Raw genomic sequence first — 26,742 nt, 5'->3', positions numbered from 1 at the left:
ACATCTCTTAAGGTTTCTTTCAGAGTATTTGAAGGCGCTGAGGGAGGGGGCCCTCTCTTGGCTCTGTCACTCCCCCCCCTCCCATCATTAAAAATGAACCCCATTGAGTGGGAGAGATGGAGCGACTCTGAGACTGCAAGGAACAAAGCTCTGACAGGCCTGAAGCAGCCGCCTTTCTGCATGACAACAAACACATCTCTGGCTGAGCTTGACAGCAGGCAACACAAGTGGGACCCCAAAATGCCCTCTCTTCTCCTGCGCACCCCACCCACCGTGTTAATGTGAGATTTACCTGCTGCACCCTGTGTACAACTCCTCCACCGCTGGCTGGAGTCGGGAGCCACCGAGAGCTTAACCCGCAATGTCTTGCTGCTGCCAGGAGAATGGTTGACAGAGGCGTCAACAACCTCATAGATGGTGTGGAGCAGGCTGGTGATATCCTGCAGGAGAGAGGTTATGGGAATGTTTAATCTGGGTTTTTTTTGTTTTTTTATACACAGCTTCTATTTATTATTTGATCACAAAGTAGAATGAAAATGTAGTAAATGCTTGGTGAAATTGGTGCAGACACAGAATCTCAGTGCACATATTTTACAGAGGAAATCAAGAAAAGGGAACAGACTGTAGGAGACTCTTCTTATTACTACACTGCATTCAATATTCTGTAGCTTTGTGCATGTATCATAAACTTCACTCTAGCTAGGAATTTAAAGACTCAGACAACAGTGAACATAGAAACACACTGAGTTAAGTTGTTTTAGTTCAGCTTTCCAAGTGAAGCGATCAGACAGGGTGTAAAGACAAGTTATAAATTCATAAAAAGAAATGTCTTGGCTGCAGCAGAGGAGGCTGACTGAGATGTCAGACGTGATACGAGTCACGTTACAGCAGCGTGAGCTCTACACTTTCTCGGTTTAATTCTTCAATGTTTCTTAAAAGACTGAAATCACATCTGCATAGGGGTAACATCGGTGTAGTTTTCAAATAAATGCGAAAAAAGCATGTCTGTGTACATACAGTCAAAAGCATACATTCAAATGGAAAGTACAGATATTTTCGTGCAACTGCAGGTCACTATGTTGTTCCACCTCAGGCTAAGAAAGGATCACAGAGACATGATGGAACAAAAGAAAAATAAAACAATTAGCAACATCAATACTTTCAAATTAAAAACAACACCTTGTACAAGGTAACTGACCATATTTGGACTGCTTCATTTGCACATAAAATAAGGTGGTCCCGTGTGGCTGTTTAGAGGCTATATTTTGCACTGATGAGTGTTTTTGTGCACCACACTGAGCTAATGACTCTTGGGTGTTAGCAACTGGGCTGGATCTTTTCATAGCAAACGCGATTCTAATTGTCCATAAAAATTTCACCTGGAGCGGACGTGAAATGAATTGACTTCCACAGTATCTCAAACCTCATCAGTGCTTTACTAAACGCAGCTTCACCATAGGAGCTCATTTGACAAAACTGCTGAGAATTAAGCCTGTGCAGCACAAAGACTCCACTTGCATGATTTTTACTCACTATGCCACTTTGACTCACAACAAAAAAAGACTATTATGAATTCTTCAGGGACCGGTTCCACATACTGTCTCAGATATAGACGAACTGTAGAAAAAAATGAAATAAAATAAAAGCTTCCTGTAACATTTTTGGTTTCCTTCTCTTTTTTATTTGTGTGAAGGGGTAAAAAAAAAAAAAAAAAAAAAAAAAAAAAAAAAAGAACTGGAGAAGAAAGCTTTTCTTTCCTCCTCCAAGCCGCCGCCTGCCGTCTCATGAGCCGTGGAGCCACAGGCAATGCCAAAAAAACTGCACAGCCAACCACACAGAGGACCGCTCCAGTCTCTTTGCGCTGTTTCAAGTTGTTCTCAAAAAACACGGGCCTTTCTGGATGTTCTCTCAGATCTGTACCAGGCAGACACAAGCCACAAGGTACCTTGCAGGAGCGGAAACACACAGACGGTGCTGGATTTGGTTCTTAGGAGTGAGATTGGGTTAGAGGCTTATAACTTGTACCCTCACTTTTTTGGGGGGTGTGGCAATACCAGAAAAAAGTTAACAGTGAGGTTATTGATTCATGTCCAGGCAAAGAAGAGATGGTGTTTTGTATATGCAAGCTTCTGACCAGTATTTTTTTTTGTGGTGATCACTTAAAATATGTGCGTATGTTTCTTTCCTATTGTTTAATTTGTATTAAAGCAAGTAGAGAAAAACAACATCATTACCTCTCTGGTTACTTTGCCATTGTTGTCAAAGTCAGTAGAGGGTGAAGGTCCACTCCTGCCTGTTATCCTCCTCCACAGACACAGCACACTCCAACTCCTGAAACAGCACAGCGTTGAACTATCATCCAGTGTGTATGCCGAGTGTGTGTGTGTTTGTGTGTGTCCTGCCACTGCCCTAGTTTCATCCAGAGGGGGAGTAATAAACGTCCTGTTCAGTGTTGACACTCACTTCAAACTGGAGCTGTTTCTGCGGCCCTGCGGGAGATTGGCTGTCCCTCTCCTGCATCTTCTCCTCCACACAGCAGCTGTCTGTCTTCTCTGGGGGTAAAGCCACTGCAGCGACACACACACACACACACAAAGATAAAAGAGAGAGCCTGAGGATGGAAACGTTGGGTGCAGTCATAACCTGAGGACATGTCGTTGCCTTCAAGTGCTCCTTGTAAGCTCCTACTTCCGAGCTTGGCAGCCGCAATTAAGTTGTGCCACACATTCAAGTGCTCCTGGTTGGAAACAAGTCTACACAGCCAAACTCCTCACTGTTTCTGTCACAATTAAATTGAACTTTTATATTAACATATTTACTAGTAATGTAATGTATTTGAAGACAATAACAATACAGGCATTGTTGTACTTAGTATAAATAATGCATGCACATCTTTAAATGTTGCAACTTGCAACTCAGAACTCAGAATTCAGTTGAATTGTGCACATGGAGCGTAATTACAGGATTTGAGATCATATTCAAAGGTGGCATAAAATCAAAGCACAGTTTGGCTCACAGTCAAAAAGTGCTCTTTGGGTTATTGCATGTATAAAATACATAAAATATATACATATATGTATTGACAGAGTGTTTCTTGTGGTAGTACATTTTTAGAGATGAAACTTTTAAGTGAGTAGCTTATTTTGCACAGTTTTATGTCAAATAACAAGTTAATTACTGCATCACTGCAGAGAGCAGAAGCATCGCAGAATCAAAACATCAAGACTGGAACTGAAGTCCAAAATGTCAATCCAGTGAAAAAAAGAAAAATGTTAAAGCTGTGACAGCACTGATTCTCCAGTGGCAAAGGCTCCTCCGTCAGCCACACACAGTATAGTAACAGTTTTAAACTATTAGGTGCATTATATATATATATATATATATATATATATATATATATATATATATATATATATATATATATATATATATATATCCCAGTGGGTTCATACTGAGAGAGGATGTCAAACATGAAACTGAATGGAATAACATGCCTAAAACATGACACAATATTAGGTGGTATTTGAATTTAAATGGTGGAACTAAAACAGCATCTGAACATCAAAGGCCTATAGGAGACCCCTGAGTCCGCAGCTCAGTGCAGCAGAGCTCATCATTTTATGGAATGACATCCATTACATTACCATCCAGACATAGAGCACGGGGAGATATTCCAGAGGGAGTGCTAATCTGTCATACGCACTTTACCAGTTAAAATGACGGCCAGACCCCGTGTAGAGCCTGACAACATTTCCTATATCACAGAAGTCAATTAAAGTTTCACTGCACCTTAGAGCACAGTCAAGGTTCAAACTGAGGTAAGTTGTCACACCTTAATACTCCTTTGAATACATCAGTGCTAACTTCACAACCCTGCTTTCTTGTGAATCAGTGAGCACAGGTTACTCAATAAAGTGGGACTCAGAGAGGCTTCATATGCCCAACAGGTGGGCAAAACAGAAAGAGCACCTGACACTACAGTACAACACAGTACAACAAATTGTAAAAACTGTACAACTGTGGTATTGTATTATTATTATAAATTATGGTAATGTCTGAGGTGACAGTAAACGGTGGTATATTTTTGGACTGCACTGTGAGGTATCATAAGGTGGTCCTGGTGGACAAAAATAACTCGACTGTCACTGTCTGGTTGGATGTTTTAGTTTCAGTGTTGGATGTTAGCCCAGATCTAATGCTACCGGATATCCTTCTCTACTTTGAAATCCGGCATTTGTTTGACACATGAGACCGCAGATACACACGACATGTAACTGAGACTGCAGAGTTGTACATGTCGGCTCTTTTGCGAACCTCTATGCGTTACAGTTGCCCAGACACATCCTCGCCTCATCTCCATAGATGTTTCGGTGTCATTTCTCAGAAGCTTCTTACAGCTTTTACCCGCCCACAGACCCTGCATGTTTCACCTCTGGTCATTTGCTTTACTTTGCATCAGCCCCCACCCCACCCCAATCCAATCGCTGTCCTTCAGGCCATGAACACACCCATAAACCCACACAGACCACACCCCCCTCTCTCTCCAATCCCCCACTCCCACCCCCCCACGCCACACTTTGAAGTTCCATTCTCAAACCTTTTGGAAGAGGATCAGACCGGCTGTAAAACAGAATCACTAATTAATTAAGCCAAGTCAAATCTGAAACACTGTTTGTTTGCTCGCCAACAGAGCAGACACAACAGCCCAATTTCTTTCCTCCTGATCCAAAGCAGATCAAAGCAGACCTGTCTCATCCCTGGGTAGGGGAAAATGCCAGAAATGAAAGGCATCATCCCAGGGAGCTTTCACCAACTTTTTGGAGAGGAGCAGCATTTGGGGTCCCGCTGTTTGATCATCTGAGGTGCTCAAAGGGAACATTGTGTGCAGGGGCAAATCTGTTCCGTAGCAGGCTCAATATGGTGGTGAGATGCTTATCTCGGAGCTAATGAAATGCCGGGAGGAGTAACAGTAATCTGCTATCACCACCCCCACCCCATGACCCCCCACCCCTACCCACCACCACAGACATAAGCCGGCTCTTTATGAGAGAAGCTGCCGCCAGGGGATTGGCTGCACATCAGATCTGAGGGGCAAGACGAGGGCAGCCGAGGCTGGCACCTTCCATGCCAAGCCTGTTCCTGTGGCCCCTGCTACACACACGTGCGTGCATACACTCACACACACACACACACACACACACACACACACACACACACACACACACACACACACACACACACACACACACACACAAGCACAAGTTTGGGAAGGTTGGGAAAGCTGCCACACACTGTGAGCAATCATACCCAGCTTAGCTAGGCTACTATATTACACCTAACTGAGCCCGTCCCCCCTCATACATTCGGTCAGCTCTGTGCTGGGTACCAAGGTGATTTTGTGATGGGCAGGATGAGATGGCCTTTGCAGTTAAAGTAACATTTTCTCCTCCCTCAGAAACCACCACTGAAGTACTCAGCAAATCACGCACAGGGCACTTTATTTTCCAGTGCTCTCATTTAGCTACTTAGTGACCAGCTGTGGTGGGTAGCCACCACAAGAGGTGTAATATAATCTGAGGCAAGGTGCTTCTGACCGAGAGTCTCATTAACTAACTCTTCCCTTATTAGCAAAAGGATATGTAACTTAATAAAAGCCCATCTTGGCTGTTCTTGTATGCTTGCAGTACAGATGTTAGGTGTCCTAAAAACACTGTCATCACTGAGCTCTTCCTCTCACCGTTGCAAGTTTTGCGCAAGTTCTTTTTTAATCCTTACAAAACTTTCTTTGGATGAGCTTCTTTAAACCCAGAGGTAAGAGGGCTTTCATGTACAATGGTTGCTCTTTCTGTTTTCCCTCTCATTTCTAATTTACTCTACTTTGTTAGATCTATGGACAATGAATTTGATTACTGCACTAAATGCAGTTCATGCTGGGGATGTCATAAATCCTCCACAGCTGTCTTTATGTTGGTCTTGTCCCTGAGGAGGCACACAATGGTTTGCTACGAGGATAATTTACGTCCAAACTAAAGTAAAATATTGTTAACATTAATGCAGTGGGTGCAAATAAAACCTTTTCTCAGGCAGATTGAATAACTCAGATGTAGCCACCTCTGGCTCATACAGTGAGTCCAAACTCCACCACCACCAAGTGTGATGTTTAAAAAAAAAAGGCCTGCTTGTATGAAACAAAAACTCCACTCAGTTTAGCCTATGGTGCAAAGTGAGGTAGCAAAACCATGTCCCATTCACCCTGACTGAGACTCCTATTTACCCTAAAAAAACACAGGTATGTCACATTGTTCCACCTACAAATGTGACACAGTTGCCACTCCTTGCTTGCTGTCAGTACATGAGTTTGCCTTAGTAACTAGAACATGTATATAAAGTCTCTGTTATGGAAATATTCGCACATAATCTATGGAATCTTTTATTGAAGAAAATTGTCTCAGGTTTTTCCTGTTAATCATAGGGGAATGAACAGACCAGCATACTCTAATTTACAACATCTGTCTTGAAGGGAGGACAGGCTCGGCCCAGACTCGGGTTCAGCCCAATGACTAAACATCATTTCAAACTCTCATTTATCACTCATGTTATCTCTTGCCTCTCTAATTTGTCTATTATCCAGTGAAGCAGAACTGAAATAAAAGTCTTTGCCATGCTTCCAAATTCTGGGCTGGTCTCATTCAAGTCTACATTTCAGCCTGCACCTCACGTCCAAATGCTGTCTTTAAATGGGAGGGAGAGACTTTCTCCACCCGGAGCTCTTAATCCAGGATCACATCACATCGGGGGGAAAAACATGGAGGTATGGAGGCACTTTGCAGAGCACCGCTGGTGGGTGGAGGGGTGGATGAGAGGCAGAGGAGGTGAGGAGGCGGGAGGGAAGGTAAAGGCACCCTCATCAGCACATTGTCGGAGCTTAGAAAACGGGTGCGGAGCAGAGGGGGAGGGAAGAACCACACCAGTACCTGGAGGGCAACTGAACAGTATTTTTGCAGGTTTTCGTTCAAATTGAGCAAACACAGGCCACATGAGCTGGTGTAACCTCTGGTGACGATGATTCAAGGATTGAAGGAGCTTTATTGTCATTCCAACACATGTAAACATGAGGTGAAACGAAATAGGATACGCTGGTCCCGGTGCAAGCCAATTACAGAATAAATAACTAACTAAGTATAAAAGAGAATATGCAATATAAGCTAAGAAGTAATATAAATATAGAAAAAGGAAATAAAATGAAATGACATGACACAACAACAATATCCAAAGTGAAAGATGATGAGGAGTAGGGGGCATACCTTCTAAGCGGTAGTGTTCATCACCAATTCCCTCAGCACACGCTTCATCCATAGAGTCCTGGAGAAAGAAAAAGAGATAGAACAAGGCATATATATCACTGTTTCAAGTCATATAGAGGCAAAGTATAATATTTTTGTCACATAAAAACAAACAATTTTAACGGTGCAAATCCACAGCACAGCTTTTCAACATAGAGTGAGATGCCCGAATCAAAATTATAGCGTTTATATATCTATATATGAACAAAGTTTGACAGCTGTGAGCTGAGCTTAAACAGCAGCGGAAAGTTTAAGAGGCTAGTAATTGCAGGACAGAAAAAACTGAGCATAAGACTGGCAGTCGGATTTGAGACTATGAAAGAAAAAATCACTGCCGCCAGCCCTGCAGGGAATTCTGAGAAAGAGGGCTGGTAGTAGGGCTATTTCGGTGGCGGGCTATCGTTGCAGCAATACGTTCAGAGGCTTGTTTTTGTCCCGGACCATTTTCACCCGGGCCTCCTCTCCTGGCAGCTCTATCTGTTAGTGCATACCACAGAGACTGGAAGGACGTGTGATCCCCGGGCTTCACTGTGGAAAAGTCTGGCTCAGGTATCCATGTTGCATTACAGTCATCTGGCCGAAAAACCATTACTCATGGGCTGACAAACGCATGTATATGTACACATTCATAATCACATACACACACATTCGAAGACCTACACCTGGCTTAATTTCAAAGTTTTCCACTGCACATAAGCTACTGCTAAAAACAGTTCAGTACTCTGCTGAGACTGAATATGTCAACAGCAGACTTATCATAAGTGATGATTAACCTTAATCATTAATAATTAACCTCATAAAATACCTCTTTGAATGTAAGTGTAGGAGCATGTGTGTTTATTGTATACATGCTGGTAAATTCATAAACTTATGTGTGTGAGAGCATGTGTGTGAGTGTGTGTGTCAGAGGCGAAGCTGTGACAGCGTGAGAGGGGATTTTTGTGTAATCCAGAGAGGTAGAAGGTCAGATGGTGTGATCCTACCCTCCTCAGACTACTGCTGGCCAGGCTGCAGCGCTGTGGGTGGCCCCACGAAGAGAATACAGCAAACCACAGGACTGACTGACTGATAGCCCAAAGCAGGGATAAAACTGTGTTTGTTGCTGGTGTCAACAGGTCAACACACATTACGGCCTAGCTTTCAGGAGCCTGCTCCTAAGCTGGCTTTAACACAGCATCTGACACTGCTCAGCTTTGGTATGGTAAAAGGGTGTACTGAAATAGTTTTAGGGAGCTCCACTTAGCTAAGGCAAGAGTCTTTCCATGGATTTGATGAAAAAGCATTTATTGTTGTAGGTTCAGTGTGCACAGTAATTAAAAAATGTACTGACAGAAAATGTTTTAGTTTTTAATATTCAGAGAAGAAGAACAACTTGTGATGCATACTTTGGTTTGCTTTAAAAGAAAGAGTTCAACCTGCATTACACTGATTCATACGAGGCAGCTGTCACTGGTTAATGACTGGTTGTCACCTCTGACATAGACTCCAGATATAGATATAATTCAGAATATAGTTCCACATATTCCGGTGCTAATCTGTAGAATTAAATTACAGAATTATATAGGAATTATATTACACAATTACTAGGTGAAGTTACTGTGAGTTAAATTATGACTTCTCTCCTTCTGCCCATGCACATTCAATTTGCGTTCAACCCAGATCTGGAACATGCCCGCAAAAGGAGGGCTGGTTGATGCATGTTGACCCATACAGATAGGTCACAGTCTCGGGTTTGACCCACATCACTGGGAAACTGTGAATTAGACTGTGCTAACATTAACACTGGCCTCTGTTTCTGTAATGCCCCAAAGAAAAATAAAATCACTCCGCAATCAAAATTCCTTCACGCACAAAGACACACGTGCACAAACATACACAAATACGGCATCTTGAAGGCATTTCAGTTTTCTGATGAATGATCCAAAATTATTGAGGGGTTAGCCAAGAACATGAGAAAAAGGGGGAAGAGGAATGTGCTAATTGGTTGTTGTCTCTGGTGATGGATGGGAGCTGTATTATTAGTATGCTGGGGTTACTCTGGGATTTGTTCTGGTCAGTGTTAAGAAAAAAAATATCCCATGCCTTTTTTACTTCACACACACACTCACACACACACGCATATACACACACAAACTTCTCCTCTCACCACTAAATAGTAATGGATATACAAGGAAGCAGGCAAAGAAAAATAGGAGTTTTCAAACTGGTGCAGAAAACCCATATTTCTCATCATTCCTTATAAGTGCATTTTTCTTTGCCCTGTGACATGTCAGTTGTTCAAAAAAAGAAAACCACTCCTGGTTGAGAAACCTTAAACTTGTTATGATGTCAGGCATCCAATCGTTTTCTGTTTCATAAAAATAAACAAATAATAACAATAAATAATAATAAAATAAATATTTGCTTGAATTTTTTTGCTCAGTTTCTACAGTGACATACTTTGAACCAAAGACTGAATCCACCTTGACATAGTTATCCTAACAGTCTGTTGTAACACAGTCTCTGTAGAGCACCTCCAGAGTGATTGACCCAATGGCACTATGACTTTGGAGCTTAGCAAAGGGGCTAAACTCGGACCTGATCAATCACTGGCTTTGGCTTTGGCAGTGATTGATCAGATTGTCCTGAGCCAAAAAATAACACGTGGGTGTTCTAAAAATAAGGTGTTTGCCTTTGAACTTCCTGCTTTGTCATCAGCTAAATGGTCAGGGGAACAATGAGGCAAATTTCTTGCCCAGCTGAAGATAAGGGGAAATGTTATGGCACTAACAGTTCTGGTTGCATTAGTTACAGTACAGTTGCTGCTATAACAAACAACACCACTAGATCTTCCATCTTCCAGATATGTTCTTACTATATCTCCTTTGTCTGTGAGTCATATTGTGATTTGATTCACAAACGCCACCAATGAAACGTAAAAAGAGAATAAATTCATGTTAAAAAATCATCAAATATTATACTATGATCTGCAATATACCAAACTGAAAGCAAAGAATGGTGTTATCAAATTGGAAGACTAGACTGACCGGAAGACACAGAAGTGTCAGATGGAGTAGTTGTGGTGACAGTAGGTGTGGTAGAAACAGTGCATGTTAATGTTGGTCTTCAACAAGAAAGTAACTTAGTCCATTTTGTTCAGCCTTAGAGGAAAAAGCCCAAAACTGTGATGCTGGTCATCCTTCTCTAAAGTGATTTCTCAACTAATGAGTGCAGACGAGGCTCAACTGATGCAACATTTACAAGCAGTTAGTGAATCTGAATGGTCAAGGCTATCAATGAGAAAATCGGGTCTCATTAGTTTCTAGCACACAGGGCATGCGTGCACAATGACCAGCTATATGTGTGTGTAAAAACGTGTCCACAAAAGAGCCATCAATCTCCTTTGGCCCAGCAATGAGCCAATGATGGAGCCCTTAATAATTCAAGGGTCAGAGGTCACTGTGGGAGAGCATTTCAGGCCAAAGGAGAAGCTACCCCACCCCCCAGCGACTCAACTACAGCGCAAATGATGAAAACATGAGGTGGAACACTTTCATCGAGCAATATCAGCAGTGGCACTATAAACTCAACACTACATGATTCAGAGGAGCTGCTGATTAACGCCGCTGGGTGTTGCAGTGTTTGGATGTTTTGCTCCCATTAGTCTCTGTAGTTTATGAAAGCTGCAATGAGGGTGTCACTTCCCCATGTCTCTGCAGGATTCGGTCAGAGGTGCTGGCTTCAGGGCACAAACAAGCATCTTTCTGCTGCACTTGGGACCAGCTAAAACAATTTTCCAGACATGATGTTAAATGTTCTGTGGAAACCAGAGCATAAAGCATTTCGCTTTCAACAGCAGCCAGGTCCTTCAGAGCTTCTTCAGGGCCTTTAGGACAAGGGATTGTATGGCCCCCGTGTGTTTTAAAGTTGTTCAAGCCCCCTCACAGAAAGTGATTTATTACTGGACTATAACACAGAACACAGTGTGCCTTTCCCACATTACAACATCCCATCTACATTACTCGCTGGCCTGAAGGCCTGTTTGTATTGGCCATTGGAATTATTTGGCAAACTTCATCAATGGGACACTTTATGAATATGGATTTAGAGATGCCAAAGACAGATTAACATATTTAAGAATGCTAATATTTACTGAATGAACACTATATCAAGTTATTTCTTTAAGAATAGTGACCACTCAACACTCCTCAGTATGTTTTCCTTATGAATGAATACGTCAGCTCTAACACATTAAATCGAGGGATGCTCATTCAACACCAGTCCTTTGACAGATTACTGCTGGCTACAATAAACTAATAGATAATACAGCTCAATAAACTTAATTATGGTGGACCAAATAAAATATATTTCAAGAATACTTTCACTGCAATGTGGGCTCAGATTTCCACCTCTATGATTTGTATGATTTTCACTTTCAAAACACATTGGAGTAAACTACTCACGTCAACATGAAAGCACAGAACAGTATATGTTTGGATAGCTGTTAAATTTAAATGAGACAGCTTACAGTAATATCTCTTTAACTTGGAGATGCTTTTCATGGTTTATGCATATAGCCCAAAGATATAGTCTGTGGACATGTGATAAATGAAAAACACTATCTCAGATAAAAAGCTATACTAACTGCATTTTCCCCACCGAGGCTGGAGCTCACCACATGCAGAGTAGAAGAAGTGAGAGCTGTAGCTTTGACGTTACATCCATAAAGTTAGTCTGAAGCCACATTCTTAAGGAAATTAAATGAAAATGTCACATTGCTGTTAAGACTGGCATTTTTTTAAATCTTGGCTCACAAGTCGAATATGTCAGCTCTGAAAAGGTAGCTGACCTTGCAGAGTTAAAAAGCTCCATCTTGTTAGCAGCTTGAATCATTAGGTTTTCTTTAAAATAGTGAGATAATATTAAATGACCCAACTGATCCCTTGGCTGTTAACCCTCATCAGCATGCACAGGAATGAAGAAATCGTCCACTGAAATGAACTAAAACAGAGCAGGGTGTAGCTGAAAAGTGCACTGTTATCAACTACCCTATCCCCAATACCATAAGGTTTAAAAAGAGCTTCTGCCATTGAATTTTGCATTATAGGGTGCATATTGTAGAGTAAGACAGTGAGCGCATGCTGGCACAGAACCGACTTGGTGAGTTAAGACAGAAAGTTGCCTCTAGCGTCATCCTTACTCTGGCGCTGCAAACATGGACCCACTGGGCCAATTTTTTTTCTTTGAGTCTGTTTGAAAGCAAAAGGGTACATTAAAGTGCAAGTAATATGTACTTGTATGTGATTGTGGGAAAGTCCCACAAGGCCTCTTGGTCTCTGCGCTGTCTGCCTCCACGACCCACCACACAGGCTGACAATTTATGCGGCCGCCGACAGCTCCCCCTGATCGCTCGCCAGGGCTCAGTGGAGGCAGGCCTCTAGAGCTACGGCAGCGCCACTGGCACTCCATCAAAACCCAGGAAAAATCTCATTAGGACTGCGGCTGGGTGCCTCCTGCTTCGTTCTCCTCCCCCGGCGCAAGAAAACACCTTCGGGACTGTGACGTTTGGGAGCCATGGTGGCGACATGGAGTGGGGAGCGACACACATGAAAGGCCGTTTAGCCGAGTGCGAGGCGAGACAGGGAGAGTGACAGAGACAAGGGAGAATGCGGGAATAGCAATGGTGCCTCTCCAAATACATGCCTGCTTCCCCTGGGCCTTTCAAACAAGAGACAGCTGAGGTCACTGACATTCACATAAAAGTCACCCATCACTGGAGTGGGTGAAACAGAGCCTTTACCAAAAGTGAGAAGTGATTATTCTCACTTGTGTCATAATCTTCAAAGGCACAGAATGGCCAACATCTGCGTGAATACGTAGATTGATGCAGGCTGTATGATAAAATACAAAGACAGAGGGCAAGGCATTGATTCCTTGCTGTCCTTGTACCAGGTATGTTAAGATACACTTAAGCTGTCATCATGTGTTTGTACTTGGCATATAAAATGATTTTGACTGATTCTGTCTAACCTGGAAAGCAGCCATTCACCAAAGTTTATGAATAACTAATGGAGAAAACAGCTGTATAGTGTGGGGATTTTCAAAAGCTCTAGTGTACACACAGCAGAAGTTGAAAACCAAGAAATAAAACAACACAAAAAAACCTTATTAGTTTTAGAGCTGCAAATTAGCTTATAGGTGTAGTGTTACTCACAAAAGATCTCAAGAGAGGAAATACCCATCCCCCTCCATCATCCCAAAGAGTAAACTGAGATACACCCGAGGCAGTTTCAAAGGACCGAACAGCACAACTCCTGGAATCTGGAGCAGTGCCTATCCTGCATTATGTGGTAAGTGCAGTGGTGGTGCTGGAATAGACCACCAGTCATCGTCAGACAGCAGTTAAGACCTGGCTCCGGTCTTTTTGCAGTTCTTCACACTGGAGTGCCCCGCACCTTCCAGCAACTTTAAACAACCACATTCAAAGCACCACATAGCAGTAAAACATGACGCCCAGAGATGGAGCCAAGATAGAGGGTGTTGATGTGAGGTAGTGAAGCGCTGCACTGCCTCTGAGTGAAGCTTCAAAGGGGATCAGTTTTCACACATGAAATAAAGATCTCAGATAATCATATAGCATAGCGAAGCCGGCGCGAGACGGCCCCATTTATGGAGGAGGGGTGGTGGGGCCAATTTGGAGACAACACCTACAGCCTGAAAAGCCATGGCAAATAAACGTCTTTGCATTTCTATCCAGCCAAACAAGATCAATCTGTTTTATTACACACTATTGGGCTCATCATCACATGATGCACTGAGGTAGTTTCTTGACTTCGCTCCAGTAGAACAGATGCTTGGGTCGTCTAAAATGTCAAGAGCTTCACAACAAAGTGAACAAATGCAGAAAGCTGATCTCATGAGCAGTCTGTAGTGCCAAGAGGAAGTCATATCTGCTGTGTTTTACAATGCAATTTTATGCCTTTGATAAGAAATTCAATGCCTTTCCAGAGGTCACAGATTGTAAATCCTTTGATGTTGAGCCCTTCACATGCACCATTAACACAACATACGCTACCTGGTGGATGCTTTTAATCAGAGGCATTTTACAGTACATTTAGTACGGTTTATTTTCATTTTTATCAACAGCACAACAAAATCACACTTTAAGGGTTTAATCAGATGTGCAAATATTATCAAGTGGTTGCAACACCCAACTATGAAACCACTAAAGCTTTCTCATCTGCGTCTCAACCACTTTGTCCGCCTTGACATTTCGCCCCGTCTAAAGAAAGACCAATACTTAAGTTGAGTGGGCAACAAACTGGAAAAATAATTGGACAAGCAATCCTTAAACTGTGCTGCCTAAAGAAGGCCAACGTGTAATTTGACGTCTCGGAGGGAGAATTGAACACAGACACCTTCTGTGCAGACTCTGCGGCCCCATGCCTGACACCCCTCAGTCACGGCACGCCTACTTCTCTTCCGGCACCCTAGGAAGGAAATTATAGCTACAGAGTTGGGATCCATCACCAGGCAGGTTAGAGGAAGCTCTATGATTAAAGTGTGCGTGGTCAGCAGCTCCAAGACTGGAAGGGTTTAAGGAGGCTGCACATGCCAGAGGGCTTACTGTGTTAACTCTAGTTCACGACACAGGTCATGCTGAGATTCTCCACGCACATACACACACACACACACACAAACATACTCACACACAGACCAGAAACACTTTAGTGAGGTTGACATAAAGCCCTGCATGCGGAGGAGGTGTGGTTCAGCAATTTTGCTCTGCGTACCGTACATTAAGTCAAATTATACTGTGTGTCTGTGTAAATTAACTCTGTGACATTGCTGGATAAGAGGTTGCAAAGACACATGACAAGATATGTGAATGTGTGACTTTTTTCACTTTTTTTGTTGTTTGAACTCTGAATTCATTTGTTGTTGTTGTTTTTTTTTTTTTTACAGGAACCCACAAGAGCCGTGACTGGAAGTCTTCCTTTTGTAGCGCGATAGAGCACAGACACCAAGTCATTTCTCCACGTCAGATTAACATTGCAAACACTGCTGGTCACATTACCTCACCCACATCAAAGGCTGCCTCCTGAAAGGCTCAGTGGAATATTAGCAGAGATTTACAGCCCTCATCTCTATGCTTCAGAAACATGCTGATCTGAAGTAATCTCCCTCCCCCTCTCACTTTTTTTTTTTTGTTGCTTTATGTGTGAAGTTGGCCAACACTTTAATGACCCATTTACAAAACTTTTACACCTGCAAAGATAAGCTTTTACAACTCAGCCAGCCCCTCGGGCACTAAACCCTACCTGTTACTCAAGGTAACAGCCTTTATTAGCTTTTGAAAAATATGTAACCACAGCAATTAACATTTATCACACTGTTTATCAAAGCCTTATCTCGCCAGAGAGGAGGAGAGGGAGAGGATACAAGGTGTCAAGATCAAGAGTCGAACTGCATGATCACCCCTCCAGCAATTTAGCTGAAAGTGCTTTCATTTTCTACAACGAGGGAAACATTGGGCTTCACTCAGATTTTTTTAAGATTCTCTTAAAAAAAATTAAAAGATTACAACAAAAAAGAAAACTTTATCTCTGATTAATAAATGAATGTGAGTGTCAGCAATTAGCCATAGTTTGCAGCATCTTCTTTAGCTGAGATGTCTACAGCTGAACATCTAGGTACCACTGCTTGTAGCCACAGCCAGTCACACATAGGCATGAAGGTAACAGCATGAGCTAAAGCCACTTCTGTTTTTATCCTAAAGTTTCCCTGGGACTCAGAGAGTTAAAGGGGAATCTGAACTAGAGGTGAATCCTTAAAACACATTCTCCACCAGCCAATGAACTCCACTTTGGGACCTTGCATTCCCAAGAGGAAGCTATGGTTTGGAAGGGAATGGAGACAGCCTGTCGCTTGGCCTTGATTTACAGGTGGTCTCCGCCTGCCAAGAGTAACAAATCACAACATTATAGCCCTCTGAATTCAGAGTAAAGCTCAGTTCCAAAGAATGAGAAAGAGAGAGAAAAGAAAGAGAAGCGGGAGAGTCTTATTCAAAATGACACACCTCATCTCAAAAAAAGCCTGTGTGGTTTGTGCAGCAATAGAGTAGCTCACCATTCATGAAGGAAATTAGTTCGCTGTGGAACCTTTAACTTCCTTGGCAAAAATGGCTGAGCTGTCCTGCTGAGGTGACATGGGCTTACAGAGTGTGTGCATGTGTGTCAATCGTTACTGCAAAAATAGGATGGATTATACATTCAAGACACATGCTTGACAACATGTCTGCTTCTCCGCTCAAGTGTCTGAGTGTTGTGTTTTAACAGTGAGTGTGCTACACTGTGTCTAGAGGGTCTTAGCAATTAGTCAAAGCTCTCTTTGAGGAGAGACAGTCCTTCAGTCGTCGGGGTGGCTTCAGACGCCAGTCTCAAGTGCTGCAAAGTGTGGGAGGAACAGGGTTTTAACCGGGAAGCCTACCTCGAGGGCAGCAAGAAAGTGACAGGCACTTCAACCTTTCACCACAGCCAAACGAGAAGAAACACCTCTGTAACTTGTCATGTCACTAGCTACAGTTTAAAGAACTCATTGTAAAATAGCATATATTCATGCTGGGACAATGCTTTGTGTTTTCCAAAATACTCTATTGTGTTTTAAAAATTCAGATGATTACACTGCTGAAAAAACTTGGCTCACTCGTAAGTTACCTCAGAGAGAGAACACTAGACTTAAATAAGCCCTCAAGTTTGTAATGTTTTTAATTGAAAGGGCATCTCAGTTTATAATCAGAGTCCTCACTTTAATGTGGTTCTCATTATCTGATCCAGCCAGGACATGTTAGTTTAAAAGCTGGAATGCACAGACCAGATAATGGTTTTTACTCATTCCGATCTGATCTGCTGAACCGGTTTTGTCACTTGTTAGGGCGGCACTGTGAATGCAGTCTGGATTCGATCAAACCTCTATACACATGGTGAAAGAGAAGCAAACTGTAGATGAGGACCTGCCATAAAATCTGATCTCTATAATCAAATCTCCTGCAAATGACGCCTGTCAGTAACATTTATTCAAAGCCAGTTACTAAACCATTGTCACTGCAATCAACAGCAAAGCTCCATGTGGTAGGTGGTGGTTATGAAAACCTCTGACATGTGCACGTTGATCAGATGGAAGTGACCTCAACACCAAGGTGGTCATTCTTCCTGCTGTGCCTGTGCACACATACAGTATGTCCATACATTCACGTACACACACGCAGAGACACACACACACACAGCATGTTTGGACCAGACATCCTGCCAGCCACAAGCCACTACCTCTAAACATCCCTCACATCTGACCTTTTAACTGTGGAACTAAAATCTCTATAATTACAGAGAGTGTTTCAACTTAGCAAGTAAACATAGCAGCAGAAATAGACACTTCAACTACTATATACAAGTGCGCTGGTGCCAGAGGCACGTTTCTATTCATAGCTCGCTGGAATTAGTGGCTTGTGTCACTGCTCACTATAATGAACTTGTAGCAGAGTAGGTTACTCAGTTGCAAACTGCAACCAAATTCTACTACTAATTCACCATTCACACTGACATAAAAACTACAAAGAGGTGTGTCTCTTTGTAGTTTTTTAAACCAGGAAACAATATTTATGAAAAAGCTATTTATGAAAAAGTCATACATTTAATCTCAACCCCTGAACTCAGTGAAGAAGCACATTGCTCATTAGTTTCACAGCTCTGTTGTAATGTATTTTCAATATGAGTGAAATTATCACATCATCAGCATACAGGAAGCAGCAAAAACATGTAACATCACTTATGACTACTTGACAATGAAAAGTAAAAAAAATCTATATCCATAAAAGTGAATAGCAATGGAGAGAGCAATCAAATTTAATAACTTGTGACTTGTGTGAGACCCGAATAAGAAACAAAGTAGACCGCCTGGGGAGAGCAGATTTTATGCTAAAAACACAGGAACACTTTAAATGCACACCTGCGTTGAACAGACTTGCTCTGTATCTCACATGCACTCAGATGTCAAACTAAACTCAGTAAAATTTGAGAGGTCAGCTACAGGATTGTGAGCTTCAGGGAGCATTAGGTTACTGTGCAGTCCCTTAAAGACTTACAAAACCTCTTTCCAAGGAAGCTGATTTTTCAAACTTGAGCAAGACATGGCTGGGGGTGTGGTGGGTTTGACGGACAAGGCAAATGGCCCTTCGGGGAGCACAGGGTTGGCCTCCTTCACTGAGAGTCTACAGGGTGAGGTCCTCTTTGGGTTGTGGCACCTGTGGAGCATAAACACACCAGGGGAGGACAGCTTTCCTTTCAGCGGGGCTGCTCCTCTGTTTAGCTTTCCTTCCACCAAAAACATCCCCTAACACACAATCCAGACCTCCTCCAGCCCTGGCGCCACAGGAAGAGCTGAAGAGCCCTGGAACCTCTGCCCGTGGGAGGCACAATGCTCTCCCATCTCTGTTTATCTAAGTGCACTTCCTCCATCCCCTCTACCTCAGGTGGCCTTAGAGCCCTGGTCACCAAAGCTCTCAAATACAAGGAGAATAAATACAACAGCGGGGCTCAGGGAAGCTGCAGAGTCCATCACTGGTGTTTCCCTATGTCTAGTTTGTAAGAAAAACAAGTGGAAGGGAATCACGCTGGGACCTTGCGTCTGTTAGCAGTGATAAATGGATTCACATATTAGGGTAAACAAATGGGTGATGTGTGTATGTATATTTGTGAGAGCCCGAGCACTTCACGGCACACAAGCGAGCGTGCACGCTCCCGTGCACGTGTGCATTCTCACGAGGGCTTGATAGCAGTTTTATGCAGATGTTGATCTCGTCCTATTTGAGAGCCACTTTGAGTGCTCACTCGAATTATTCAGCACTTACTGCAGAGGCCAGAGCGCAACCCGCGGGGGAACCTGATAAACAAACAAGAGAGAATTATTCAGGGTTTAAACACTTAAACACCCACTTCAGCAGAGCCTTTTAAGTGGGTGATTAAAATGGGCACTGAGCTCCCACAGTAAGCTCAGAGGAGCTCAGCGCCACCACAGGAGCCCCAGTCACCTAGAGTTTCTCCCAGACCCCCCTCCCTACACACAGATACACAGCTCTATCCCTAACCCATAACTAACTATTCTTATATTCAGGAATATATTTTGAATTTCTGGAGGATAATTGCTGCATTCCGTTTAAGTGAGCTGGGTCCTAGTATTTGGATGTGGGTTGCTGGGGACACATAATGGACCTGAGCCTTGTTAATGTTATTAGATACACCTGTGCTACAAGTCAAAAGCCTGCCTACAGTGAAATAGGTTTATTTTTTCACTGTGATATCTGTGTATTAATAGAAAATGTTGTGACTTTTACATTGGTAAACATTTGGTTTACATTTACCAGCGCACGTATAATGTACGGCCCTCTCTTCAGTGAAGTTTACTGTAGATATTTCTGTTTCTGAAACCCACCTACAGTATGTACCTGTACGGTTACTCTTTCTTAAAAAGCATCCATTCATCACAGTAATTATATACAATTGGCATCCTTAGTTGGAAAAGCCTTTGATCAAAAATATTGGCCACATGAAACTAGCCATCAACTATAATCTTTATAAATTAATTGCTCTCCTTCCCAACTTAATATTTCAAGTCAAAAATGGAAACACTTTTCTGATGCTTTTTGCAAGGTACTAGGCATTCGCTCACATCAAAAGGTTGAGGATATGTGAGCATTACAGCAAACATGGTGATGTCATTTAAATTAACTCTACTTAGATGGATTATCTTCTCAGAGTATCACACTATTTATACTATTTGCTAGGCACATGCTTATCACTTGCAAGCAATTTCAGTCTGAGTCCAGTTTCAAAATGAAGGCAAACTGACAGTGGCTACACATACATCCTCTAAACCTAGCTAGCCCTTAGAATTTTTGAAATAAATGCCACCCTCAAGCACAGAACAAACCCCTGCAGCCTAAATGTAAGTGTGAAAGGGGTGGTGAGGGACACTTTGATCAACAGCTATCCGTTGCTCCAAACTGAGCGTATATTTGGGGAAACAAAGCACAATCTCAGCTGCTAATCCCCTGAGATTCGGAGCACATTCTGCAGAAGCCTTTGATCTGTGGAGTGCATCCGGACAGCTGACGGCAGACATACTGCACACTTACATGCACTTGCATGAATGGATTTGCACGTACATGAGCACCACTTCACTAATACTATACAAAATCCCAAATACACAGTTTTATTTATGATGACACCTACCTGCGATGACAGTTACTTAAAAAAACAACGCTTTTACAAACTTTAAACATGGTATGATACACAGCAACTGGACTGGTTATATTCAATACTCTATTTCTTAAGAAAATCAAAAATGGCCAGAGGGAAATACATGTGAAGATTCAGCACAAAAAGGTGGATAAACTGATCAAATGTCTACATGCCACTAGAGCTTTACCTTACCCTAAACCACTATCATTCTTTCACTAAAATCCTTTTCCAGAAGGCACCATTCACAGCAACTGAGCATGATCCGCTCTGCTTTGTCACACAGGAGAAACTCCTCCAACTTTTCCTAATCTATGTGACATACGATGCCGGATGTGACATTAAAGCCACCTGCATGTCCTCCCAGTCCCCCAGCTACACTGACATCAGCCCAAGACTTCCACCCCATCTTCTCATGGGAAAATAAAAAATAAAATCACAGAGCCCCTCTATAGCCAGGTGCTACCCCTCCTCCCCAGAGGCTAAGGCTTTTCTTCTCTTTAGAGTGCAGCTCCAAACTTTTCTCCCAGCCTCTTCAAAGAGCAACAACAGGCCCTCGGTCCCTTGGGAGCACAGAGGGGGTAGAGCCCGGTGGGAGAGGGGCATACGTCACACAGCACGCACAAGAGGCCAGCCGGTGGGAAAAGAAAACGCACAGGGAGAAGACAGAAAGACAGAGAGAAAGAGGAAGAGGAGTCTGCATTTGAAAGGTGCTTTCAGCCTCCAGACAAGGGCCCTTGCTTTGTGAAAACGACAAGGGGAGAAAAAGCACAACAGCAGAAGCGAAAAACGAAAGGGGCGCAAAACCTGCCATGTCTTTTATCAGACTTGGAGGCTGAGGGAATGCGTTTAAAAGCTTTAGGCCTACTTCCAAAAAAACCTTTCTGCTCTCAAAAAAAAAAAATCAAAGAACTGGCAACCAACTGCGAAACAAGGGGGTTGGGGGCAGAAGTTCCACTGTGATTCACTTTTGAGTTGAATTCTGTCATCAGATGTACCTTTGCTTTTTGTCTGCATCCCGTATAAGTGGATGGAAGTTGAAGAAAAAAAAATAAGAGCTTTAGAATTATAAGAGCAGCAGCTTGGGAAGACTGGAGGTGGAGGGGCCGCTTTTACTACACAGAGCGCAGGGCTTCACAGAGGAGGAGGAGCCACCAGTGTCACTACAAACACCTCCCTGCGTGGCCCATTTCAAATGCAGCCTCAACCAACACACGGCCACAGGGTAAACGCAAGAAACAGATGGAGGCTAAGAGGGGAGAGAGGAGGAGAGGGCAGAGCCAGAGGAGGGGGAGGAGGATTGTAAAAACAGAGAGGGGTAACTTTGTGAGGAATAACCATCAAAATGGATTATATTTGAAGTTAGTCTTAACATGCAACAAACATACTTCTTAGGCATCTGATGCCAAGAGAAGCAACCTAATAAACTTGCCACCAGAAATTTGAACTTCCAAGTCATAAGTTGTGAAAACCCACAAGCCTATCAGTGTCTGTGTCAGCAACATAATTCTACAGGGGTGCCCATAACATATCAAATTAATGGGTAGGTGTAGACACCATGCTGTACACAGGGGAGAAAGTGTGCCTGGGCTCACATGACCTGGATCTCATGTGTTGAGACCCACAGCTCCACCTGCCCACACCACTCACTCACTGTCTGCCACAGTGAACTAACGCTGCATCTGACGACACAACTCATGAATGGGCACATGGTCTGCATGGAAACATCATTAAGAGCATCTCTACATGTCAGCCCATCTGCGCGTACTCAGCCACAATTTCAATGTAAAAGCAGTTAACGAAGACAAACTGCTAATGTGCGAAGCTCTACAAAACAATGACGTCTGTAAAGCCGGCGTCATTCCTACAGGGAATATGGTTTGGAGAAGATCGGATCAAAAGAATTCCAAGCGTGGACTCCCTACTGCTGACACCCGACCCACATTCTCCTGGACCCTAGTTCAGCTGGGAGGGGGGCTCAAAGAACGGCAGCTATAAATAACTATCTCACCAGGTATTCTATACAATATAGACAGCTTTTAAAGCTAAGAGAGTTGACTCACATTCTCTCACCTAAGAGGTTAGATTCTGTTTTTATCTGAAAGCACAGTGGGGTCGAACTTTTAAACTCCTTCTCACAGAGTGTTAAGACTTCAGTTAACAGTTTAATATGGTGATATGGTGAACATTTTCTTTAATTTATTTTTAAGACTAATTGTAAAGAGTAATACATCATTCTAGATTTTAAATCATTTTGAGAATTCTATAATAATCTGAACTGTTAAGCTGTTTTCTTTTAAGTAACATGACTATCACGTGGAATTTATTTGGTAAATGCTCTCAAAACTTTGGGACCTTGTAACATTAGTGTAATTTTTTTCAGCAGCTCTAATTTACACAAATTTTACCAAAAAAACATTATCTTGCAATGCTCAAAAATATGTTAAAATCCAAATATTTAACACTGTGCTTATACCACACAAATGTAAAAAGTACCGGTGTAAAGTTACAAAAATTCACAGGGAACAGAAACATTCTCTCCATAGCAGTGCAGATGATCAGCACTCATACTGCTGCCGAGTTGAACATCCAACTGTGACATAAATTTTAATATTATTTAAAATCAACCGTTAAAAAATGAACTGATACCATGTCCATACCATGGTACCATGCAGTAGTGGTGCCACCTTAGTGAGAAAGAAAAGTGGCAAATGTATCCAGACCATATGTGAATAGACTCAACATGGAATTGTCCAACTGAGAATTCTGACTCTGAATGCCAAAGTCCTGATTATTTGATGGTTGCAATATCAAAGTCTCCATCTGTACACAAGGATTTTTCTACCCTCTTAATGTTGCTTATACAACCTTTGACTTCATAAATGTGAACAAATGTGTTCTGGGACACTGTGGCAAATGCGGCAAGAAGCAAACAATGGTTTACTTCAACCTTAAAATTAAATATTTAAGATTATGGATCCACTTTATAATTACAAAACAAAAGCAAAAAGCACCCAAATAAATATTGATGGCGGAAACACCTTTCTTCTTTTATTCATTTTCCCTCTGAGCTATGAAAGCCATTAAGCAGCCAGACTTGAATTATTTATATAAAGTGTACTCCACTAACTCCAAATTGTTCAAAAACATCCAACCCTTTCGGGGGGCTCCTGTTCCATCCTGGGCCAAAACTTCACACTCCACAGTTGTTGGGAAAAGAGGCACATGCATATTTCCAGGAACAAAGTAATGAATGTTTGTTTTTGTGGTAATAATGCATGGTAATTGCATGGTAATAATGTGGTTTTAAATGTGTAAATTGCCCAAGGCATATGAACCCCACTCAGCATACAAGTCACCATGTAAATGGCACCGCTTTTCTGCTGCAGCAGCGTCTGCATGCTCTAAAAAAACAAACATAATTTCAGGTGTTTCTCATAGAGCCAATCCTAGAAAAAACGTCCTGTAGACACAGTGTCTGCTGCGAGTGGGATCCTGTTACTATATGAAGTTTATTGCAGCTTTGGGCACATGTCAGGATTAGTGACTTTGACACCATGTGGGTGCAACATGTAAAGCTGGTAACCTCCCAACACTCCCTACACTTGACCGCCTGTGCGTCACCTCAGACCAGGAGATTTGCAAAAGGACCACTACCTCTTCATCACTGACCCACCATGCAACACCATGGCTGCTCTTCAGGCAAGGCAAAGCAAAGCTAGCAAAAAACACCTTGCAACACAAGACACAACAATGGTGGACTTTAGACTTGACTTCGACAGGAATCAGAAGACATTTCTGCTGCCTAAGACTTCCTCAAGTTTTATGTTTGCCTTCTCTTCAGTAGCATGCAACAAACCCTCATACCAAAGCCTTTTCCAAAAATCCAAACCAGCATGTGCAGTTTTGTCTTGCTCAGTCTGATAATCACTCTAAATGCATCATATAAAATGATCTTGACATGAGAAGTGCTGCATGCTGTGAGAGCAAAAGTTCTGTCATGATAAAAAGCAACTGAGAGGGAAAGAAAAGGAAAATAAGACAGTTTACTACATCCATCACCTACATGCTACTGATAGGATTTTAGCTTTTCAAAACGTTCAGCAACATAAAGAGCTGTCAAATATTTCAAAAAGAAAATCATGCCACACAACATCATGACAAAATATCACAGAATGTGTTCTAATGCGTTCAAAATGCAGGCGCTCCTGGATTCTGGGCTGCATTCAATAGATAGATGCATTTCTGCTCAAAGTGTCTGGATTGTGGGTGGAGGAACTGATTCTCCTTTTTTCTTGATGGGCTCCAATTCCTCAAACATGCTGCCTTTGAGGAAGGCATCGACTAACCAAAGAGGCTTAAGGCTCCTCTGAAGCAATTCCAAAGGATTTCCCCACTTGACAACAACAGCACAGTGTTTACACCAATGCCAAAATACAAAACAAGCATGACCTCCAACATTTCTCCCCAGCCTTTACAATCCACACTTGTCACCACACTGCCACACGGCAATGCTTTCAACTCAGGTTTGATCTATTGTTACCTGAGAAAATCCCTCTGATCAGTGCACAGACTGATACCAACATTTATTCTCTACATGAGGAAATGAGGGCTCTACCCAAGGGAGTGTTGAAATTCATCTTTTTAGTTTGCCACCATGAAAAAGAAAAGAGACTAAAACAGACACAAAACGGAGGTGTAGTTAATACCAGCTTTTGTTTGTGCTGTCTGAAATCAGCAACACTTAACTGACTTTGTGGAGCCAACACGAACACACATCTACTCTCGCCACCATTGTCAAAAGTTCGTCCATCAAGAAAGCTTGGAGAAAGTTTGCCAGGGCTTAAGAAGAGTAGCTATGGCTTCGGCTAAAGACAGACATAAATGTAGCCTCATGCAATAAACCTGATAAGGTGAAAAGTCTTGAAAAAAACGCAGCAAAACCTTATGTTAATTATGTGAAATGCGGACAAGCACCACGAGGAGACCAGAAAATACTTAAAGAAGAATGTAACACGCATTTCTCATACACTCCTTCACCATAAATACGTGAACCTCGTGGACAGCGTCCTACTCACCCGTGTAGTCAAACCGCAGTTATTCTTGTGGTGACAGTCCTGCTGCTCGAGGCGAGAGCTCGTGCAGTAGTATTTCTGCTTCACGAGCCAGTCGTCGATTCCCTTCCTCGCCAAACAGGCATTGACTACAAAACTGTCGCCTGAAACAAAGGAGCGCATTATTAGCAGCTACAAACTATATGGGTTTTTTTTTTCGCTCGCTACACACTCATGTTTTCCACATGCGCTCCATCTTCAAAGAGTCGGACTCTGCGCTGAAAAAGCTGCTCTAATAATGAGGCAAGAGCTGAGTCTGAAAACTGCTCTGCTGTTCACAAACTGACAGAAATAAAGCTCAGAGAATTTGAAAGAGTATCACATACGAGAGAGAGAAATAAGTGCGCTTACCTTCTGGACTCTCCCTCGGTTTACAAATAGCGGCTTGAGGGAAAGAAAAGACACAAGACAATGAATACTGTTACTCGAAAGTATCGCGGCACAGAAGAACTGTGATTTTTCTCTCAGGAATAATAAACCTTACCATGTTTCGAGTGCAGTTTACCCATTTCTATGCATCGAGTTGGAGTTGAAAACCATCAGATGAATATAATCCAGTGGAAAAAAAGAAACAGGCTACGATATCCAGACAGAAGAGCGTCCGTGGAGACCGAGAGCAGACTGCGCTCAGTACAGGACCGTGCGACTGGAGAGCCAAGCGAGCCTTTGATCCAGAGCGCCGCCACTAACAAGACACACACAAGGAAATACGCGACTTCCTGCCCAAGCTTTCAGTATAAAACCCTTAATTGATTAGACACGTTGAATTTACATACTAATGATTAGCAAAAATTGAAATAACGATACATTGTGACCAACTATTGTTAATATTTTTAGCAAATAGTTTCATAGCATTAACTCTACGTAAACATAACACACACAAATATAGGAATTCGCCTGGAATTTTGAAAACTGCAAAATGTGAATTGACTGACCAGGCTGGTTGTAGTGCAGATGTTATGTAAGCCGTAGACTGAAACAACTAAACCGACCGTATAGGGACCGTCTCACAGC

At 42.4% G+C, this 26,742-nt stretch overlaps 1 protein-coding gene across 1 annotated transcript in view; it reads right to left on the bottom strand.

Moving 5' to 3' along the window:
* The window catches only part of nkd1 (NKD inhibitor of WNT signaling pathway 1), a 30,454-nt gene extending 4,033 nt beyond the window's left edge, over nucleotides 1-26,421 (bottom strand). The window contains 8 exon segments of the mRNA XM_018666984.2: nucleotides 293-440; nucleotides 2,235-2,267; nucleotides 2,269-2,331; nucleotides 2,464-2,567; nucleotides 7,305-7,362; nucleotides 25,693-25,832; nucleotides 26,080-26,112; nucleotides 26,213-26,421. Coding sequence (XP_018522500.1) covers nucleotides 293-440; nucleotides 2,235-2,267; nucleotides 2,269-2,331; nucleotides 2,464-2,567; nucleotides 7,305-7,362; nucleotides 25,693-25,832; nucleotides 26,080-26,112; nucleotides 26,213-26,237 — 604 coding nt within the window. The 5' untranslated portion in view covers nucleotides 26,238-26,421.
* Nucleotides 26,422-26,742: the final 321 nt, after the last annotated feature.

Source organism: Lates calcarifer, linkage group LG2, assembly GCF_001640805.2.
Source record: "Lates calcarifer isolate ASB-BC8 linkage group LG2, TLL_Latcal_v3, whole genome shotgun sequence".
Classification (NCBI taxonomy): domain Eukaryota; kingdom Metazoa; phylum Chordata; class Actinopteri; family Centropomidae; genus Lates; species Lates calcarifer.
Note: the sequence above shows the minus strand (reverse complement) of the source record. Positions and strands in the feature narration are given on the sequence as shown.